The sequence below is a fragment of the Cucurbita moschata genome, unplaced genomic scaffold (assembly GCF_002738365.1).
Source record: "Cucurbita moschata cultivar Rifu unplaced genomic scaffold, Cmos_1.0 Cmo_Scf00010, whole genome shotgun sequence".
NCBI classification, from domain to species: Eukaryota; Viridiplantae; Streptophyta; class Magnoliopsida; order Cucurbitales; family Cucurbitaceae; genus Cucurbita; species Cucurbita moschata.
Window position 1 is genome coordinate 4,908,651 of NW_019268526.1, and position 6,960 is coordinate 4,915,610.

The 6,960-nt window shown below is 30.5% G+C and overlaps 1 protein-coding gene across 1 annotated transcript; it reads right to left on the bottom strand.

The window, feature by feature from the left end:
- Positions 1 to 242: 242 nt before the first annotated feature.
- LOC111448659 (fatty acyl-CoA reductase 3-like) lies at positions 243 to 6,257 on the bottom strand. The gene is made up of 18 exons (XM_023088343.1): positions 6,197 to 6,257; positions 6,006 to 6,109; positions 5,658 to 5,860; positions 5,468 to 5,568; positions 5,197 to 5,392; positions 4,967 to 5,128; positions 4,620 to 4,701; positions 4,266 to 4,538; positions 4,054 to 4,181; positions 3,678 to 3,819; positions 2,103 to 2,305; positions 1,912 to 2,012; positions 1,638 to 1,833; positions 1,409 to 1,570; positions 1,171 to 1,252; positions 816 to 1,088; positions 603 to 730; positions 243 to 401 (listed from the first exon to the last, which is right to left on the bottom strand). The coding sequence occupies exons 1-18, from the start codon at positions 6,255 to 6,257 to the stop codon at positions 248 to 250; spliced, it is 2,751 nt and encodes a 916-aa protein (XP_022944111.1). The 3' UTR covers positions 243 to 247.
- Positions 6,258 to 6,960: the final 703 nt, after the last annotated feature.

The window sequence follows — 6,960 nt, forward strand, 5'->3', positions numbered from 1 at the left end:
AATCAAAATTTTTACGTAATTCATTGGTCAAAGGACATTAAAGTTGCACTTAATAAACAAGTAATCGACCAAGTCTCATATCGTATCATAAGCGACTAATTAAGATATTGCCTTGAATCACGGATGTCCAAGAGAAGACAGCAAAGAGAATTAACTATTTAATTTAGTGATGATAGACTCGATTGAGGTGACATATATCTGGAATAGAAATTCTTGAAGTTGCAATTGCTTTGGGCTACTATTATAATCATTTCATTACATGTTTAACAAGTCCGGGAATGTGGATATTCAGGAAGTAATCCTCCCAGTTTATATCCTTAGGATCCAAAAGCGACGTATTTGGATTTATGTTGTTGTCTCGTGCAGCAATTCTCAGTTTTTCTAAGTTGGTGTCGTCAAATCTGTACAAGCAAAAATAAAATTATACAATATTCTAATCGTATAAGTCTCGTAAACTCATGTTATATAAATTCCAACTTTTGAACCTTTTAACATGTATTCATATGTACGGTGGATACAAAGGTCATACAAATCCGATTATTTTAGAATGAGGTATGTAAACTAAACTCTAACATTTCGTATAAAATTAGTTTGGGAATTACCTGGCTTTGAAGAATAGAAACGAGTTATAAAGCTCAATTTGTCGCATCACCCAATTGAACTTTCTCTGAAGATCATTGTACTTGTGTTGGAAAGAGTTACAAAATGCTTTGTTCGCGAACTCAAAACCCTTTACCGTAATAACAATATTGATTAGGAAAAGTAAATTTAAACGTAGTTCTGTGTAAGCATTAGTCATAGATTTTGAAGAATACCTTGAGAAGAACCAAGTAGCGAATGGTCATGTATCGATAGAAGCTGGCTAAGTCGTTGAATAAGGTGAGTTTCTTAATTTTGATGGTCTTTCCATCTTTGTTGATCCATGGTTTTTCGGTAAAGTATCGGAGAATATAATTGAGGGAATTAATGTTACTTATAGAATTTCTCATCGAAGAACTTACGTGGTATATAATTGTATGTCTAGATGGTTGGAGTTTATGTGCCGATATTGCCATGATGATAGCATTTACTACCATATGGGCTGGAATCTGCATTTTTTAAAAACATTAAACTTCTTAGATTTAAAAGAACCAGAGATCAAAATTTAAAAGAAATTATATTTCATCTCACCAAGTCTAAAATTGAGCCAGCACCCGAAGGAAAATGTGTTACTTTTCCTTTAGCATACCCAACAATAAAGCCGTCTATGGTCCTGTAAAATACAACATTTCTCCATTACTTGAACTCATACGGTCTGAATTAGGTTGGGTTGAGTTTAAATGAACTAAGATTTATGAGTTAGTTTAAATGTCTCAACTCTATCAGACACAACTTATGAACACCGGTTAAAGAACTTTTTTTTTTTTACCTCAAACCTTCTATCCAACCCGGAAAAGGTTCTTTGTAAGTGCTTGTGACTATGGTCGGTCGCATGATTATCAAAGGAAGATTGTCAATTTTATCATTAACCAACATCTCGCCCATTGCTTTGGTAAATGTGTACGTGTTTGGATATCCATACATTTTTGACCTAATAACAATTAAAGAAGAAAATTGTTACATTGATAAAGAAGATGGTATCTATTGATCGTCCGTACCTTTTAGTGCCCAAGTCTTTCATGGCTAAGCTCCTCGTGATTTCATTTATATCTCTATTATTTCTCAGTTCTCTTAAACTATCTTCAATTATTTTTCGCTCCGTTTCAATATCTAACTTCGAAGTACCATCAACAGATTCGACCAATTTGCACGGAGTTTCCAAGATGACTCCATCCCTTTGATTTGAAACAAAAGCTAACAAAACAAATATTTTTCAATAAATTGCAGGTAATTAACCTAATTATTTAAATAAATATATAATTTGATACTAACCCGTGGATACATGGACGAGAATTTCCAAATTAGAACATCCCTTTGCAAAGTTTACAACATGTTTAGCTCCCAATGTATTGGTACCAAATGCTACATCATATCTGTGAAAAAATAAACAAACACAGGATCAGTTTGAAATACTTTTTAATTTAAGCATTTTATAACTCAAGGGAGCTCGAGAGAGTCGGTACCTTTCATCAAAATTGGTCGTTGCAGCAAAATTAATGATTATTTCCACTTGATTCTTCATCTCTTCCAATAAATCTGAATCATTTAACCCCATATTTGGGGATGAAATATCTCCCGGTACCAAACAAATCTTCTCTGAGATGAGGGGTTTTAGATCTCCACCCCATTGTTCCTTTAACACTCTAAACAATTCTTTCTCTACAACCTATGAATCAAATAATCAATAGTACATTTTTTTACCGAAATAACGATTATGGGTGGAGGATTCAACCATTTATGTATGTTCGGTATCTACATAAACTAACTAGTTAGTGCCGTAGTTAGTTAAAATATGGGTATAAACACAATTATTTACCTCATTATAGAAATGTTTTGAAGCCGTGATTTGATCCACACTTCGTAAAAGTAGATAGAGTTTCTTCACGTTGGGATGAACTCTTAGTATTTTCTCCACCATAACTGTCTCTCAAAATATATAATATAAATGAATAAAAAGAAAGCAAAAATTTTTTCAAAGAAATATTTAGAAAGATAACGTACGCTTTCCAAGAAACCCTTTGGCACCAATCATAAAAATGGTCTTATTCTCTAAAACGTCCATCGAAAATCGAGAGATATATTATAATGGGAACTTGAAGTTTGAAATATATACGAAAAATAGAAGGGAAAATAATAATGTGCATAATTAAGTAATTAACTCTCCTTTATTGCCTACGTAACTAAAGTATTTAGACAGGTTTGCTAAAATGATGTCGAAATTTTATACAAATAAAGGATATTTATGTTTGGTTATGGTATTTCAACCATTTTACTATAGTAAAAGATTTAATTTAATTTTCGTTCATTTTAATGGTAAATAATTAGTATAATAATCAAATTGAAAAATTAATCAATTAATAATATTTATTTTGGTCCCAATTAATTATTGATTAAGTAATAATTATAATTATTGAAAATTAACTTTTTCTTAATTAACTCAGGAATTATTTAAGCTATTAGCTAATTAATTAATAATTCTTGTAAATAAGTAATAAATTTTTATATATAAATTAATTAATTCTTATTTATTCTACTTAAATAATTACTTATATTAATTTTGGTAAATCATGATCGATTATTTTATTAATTAATTAGGTATATTCAAATAAATTTACAAATAAAAAATTACAAATAAATTAGGAGAAGGGTAATTTATGTGTTGAAATATTGTTAGTATGTTTTATTTTTTAATAGAAATTATATTGAAAAGTAACTAAAAAAAAACATATAAAAGGACCAGCTGAAAACTCAACTTTAGACAAATAATGTGTTTGTCAAAACTTTTACAAAACACTTTAAAAGCTACACTTAATAAACAACGACGACGTCCCATATCATATTATAAGCGATTAATTAAGATATTGCATTGAATCACAAATGTCCAAGAGAAGACAGCAAAGAGAATTAGCTATCTGTTTTGGTGTTGATAGACTCGATTGAGCTGATATCTAGCTACAGATAAACAAGTCGAGTGAAATCAGCAGACTTCGTACCAGGAGAAAAAACAAGGTTTGTTCAAATTATAATCATTTCATTACATGTTTAATAAGTCCCGGAATGTGGATATTCAGGAAGTAATCCTCCCAGTTTATATCCTCAGGATCCAAAAGCGATGTATTTGGATTTATGTTGTTGTCTCGGGCAGCAATTCTCAGTTTTTCTAAGTTGGTGTCGTCAAATCTGTACAAGCAAAAAAATAAAATTATAGATACATATATTAGATTGCATAGCTAAGAATATCAATATATTAATCGTATAAGTCTCGTAAATTTATGTTACATAAATTCCGACTTCTCAACCTTTAACATGTATTCATGTGTACGGTATATACAAATGTCATACAAATCTGATTATTTTAGAATGAGGTATATAAACTAAACTCAAAGTTTCGTATAAAATTAGTTTGGAAATTACCTGGCTTTGAAGAATAGAAACGAGTCATAAAGCTCAACTTGTCGCATCACCCAGTCGAACTTTCCCCGAAGATCATTGCACTTGTCTTGGAACGCGTAACAAAATGCTCTATTCACAAACTCAAAACCCTTTGTAGTAATAACAATATTGATTAGAAAACGTAAATATATACGAGTTTTATGTCAGCATTAGTTATAGATTTTGGAACATACCTTGAGAAAAATCAAGTAGCGAATGGTCATGTGTCGATGGAAGCTAGCCATGTCGTTGAATAAGGTGAGTTTCTTAATTTTGATGGTCTTTCCATCTTTATCGATCCATGGTTTTTCGGTAAAGTATTGGAGAATATAACTGCACAAATCAATGTTGCTCATAGCATTTCTCATCGAAGAACCTATGTGATATATTAATGTATGTCCAAACGGTTGGAGTTTATGTGCCAATATTGCCATGATGATACCATTTACTACCATATCAGCTGGAATCTGCATTTCTTCGAAACATCAAACTTGTTGAATTTGAAAGAAAGAGATACCTAAATTTGAAAGAAATTATGTTCATCTCACCACGTCTAGGATTGAGCTAGCGTTAGATGGAAAGAACGCAAGCTTTCCTTTGCCATACCCATCAATTAAGCCATCAATGGTCCTATAAAATACAACCTTTTTCATCATTGAAACAAGGTCAACGAAACCATTGTTATGGTAAAACACTATGCATACTTTACTTAAAGATCGGGGTTTTCAAAAAAATTTACAATCCAAACAATTAGGTTGAGTTTAGAAATGTCTCAACTTGATCTGATCCAAATTATGGACACCCAAACTCGAGACAAAAGAGGGTTTAAGAAGAAATGGATATCAAAATTTTGGCTCCTGTCGACCCAAGTTGCCTATATATATTATTTGTGTACCTCAAACCTTCGATCCAACCCGGAAAAGGTTCTTTATAAGTGCTTGTAACTATGGTTGGCCGCACGATGATCAAACGAAGATTGTCACTTTTGTCGTTAATCAACATCTCGCCCATTGCTTTTGTAAATGTGTACGTGTTTGGATATCCATACATTTTTGCCCTAAATAACAATAAAAGAATAAAATGGTTACATTGATAAAGAGGATGATATCCATCGATCTTTCGTACCTTTTTGTGCCCAAGTCTTTCATGGTCAAGCTCCTCGTAATTTCATCTATATCTTTATTATTTCTCAATTCTCTTAAACTATCTTCAATTATTTTCCGTTCCGTTTCAAAGTCTAATTTTGAAGTGCCATCAACCGACTCGACCAATTTGCATGGAGTTTCCAAGATGACTCCTTCCCTTTGATTTGAAACATAAGCTAACAAAACAAAGGTTTTTCGATCAATTTGTGGGTAGTTAACTAAATTATTTTAAACATTGATTTGATTCTAACCGGTGGATACATGGACAAGAATTTTCAAATTAGAACATTGCTCAGCAAAGTTTAAAACGTGTCTAGCTCCCAATGTATTGGTGCTAAACGCTACATCATATCTGCAAGAAAGTAAACAAACTCATATCAGTTTGAAATACTTTCTCGTTTAAGCATTTTACAGTTTAATGCAGTTCAAGAGAGTCGGTACCTTTCATCAAAATTGGTTGTTGCCGCAAAATTAACAATTATTTCCACTTCATTCTTCATCTCTTCCAATAAATTCGAGTCTTTTAATCCCATATTTGGGGATGAAATATCCCCCGGCACCAAATAAATCTTCTCTGAGATGAGGGTTTTTAGATCTCCACCCCATTTTTCCTTTAACACTCTAAACAATTCTTTCTCTACAACCTATAAATCAAATAATCAATTGTATTTTTTTTTACCGAATTAATGATTACGGATGAAGGATTCAAACCTTTATGTTCGATATTTACATAAACTAGCAAGTTAGTGTTTTGGTAGTTGAAATATGGGTATAAACACAATCATATACCTCATCATAAAAATGTTTTGAAGCGGTGATTTGATCCACGTTTCGTAAAAGTAGATAAAGTTTCTTCACGTTGTGATGAGCTCTTAATATTTTCTCCACCATAACTGCACTCTCAAAGTATATAATATAAATGATATATTTAGCATATAACATATCAAAAAGGAAATTAAAATTTTCGAAAGATAACATACTCTTTCCCAGAAATCCTTTGGCACCAATAACAAAAATGGTCTTATTCTCTAAAAAGTCCATCGAAAGTCGAGAGATATATTATAAAAATTGAATTATGAATGAGAATGTGAAGTTTGTTTTATATACAAAAATGGAGGGAAAATAGTTATGCACATAATTGAAGTAATTAACTTTCTTTTTATTGCCTAATTAACCATTTAAAGAAATTATGGAAGGATACGACTTCACTAATGGTCTCACCTAATCTCTAATCAATTTAAATCAACCACTCTCTTCGAGTAAATTTTGAAAATTTTTATCTGTAGAAATAGAACTACGAACGAAAGAACGACAATTTGAGATATAAGATTCAAACCAAAAAAATAACAACAAAAGATTTACAAAAAAAAAAAAAAAAAAAAAAAAAAAAAAAAAAAAAAAAAAATTCCAAAAGTTTAAAACAAANTCCTACCCAGTTTTGAAACAAATAAAATAAAGTTGTAAGTTTATTTTTATAATTTAAAAGTATTTCTAAATATTTAGACGCACCACATCAAAATTATTTGAACATTTATTAAAAGCCTTTAATTAGTAACCATATATAATTTTCTTTTTGAATAAACTAACTATTAATGACATAAAATTATGAGTCAGATAAACCTGTTTTTCAAAGACTAAAAACAAAAAATAAAAAATTAATTGAAATAGGTCCTAAACTAAGCTATTCACATCAAAATAATTAGGATTTTTTTTTTTTTTTTTTTTTTTTTTTTTTTTTTTTTTT

Coding starts and splice junctions, on each gene's coding strand:
- LOC111448659 (XM_023088343.1), bottom strand. CDS start 6,257: ATGGACTTTTTAGAGAATAAGACCATTTTTGTTATTGGTGCCAAAGGA. Junction 3,820..4,053: donor TTTCTATTCTTCAAAGCCAG/GTAATTTCCAAA, acceptor TTGCTTGTACAG/ATTTGACGACACCAACTTAG. Junction 2,306..3,677: donor TTCCGGGACTTATTAAACAT/GTAATGAAATGA, acceptor TTTGATTCATAG/GTTGTAGAGAAAGAATTGTT.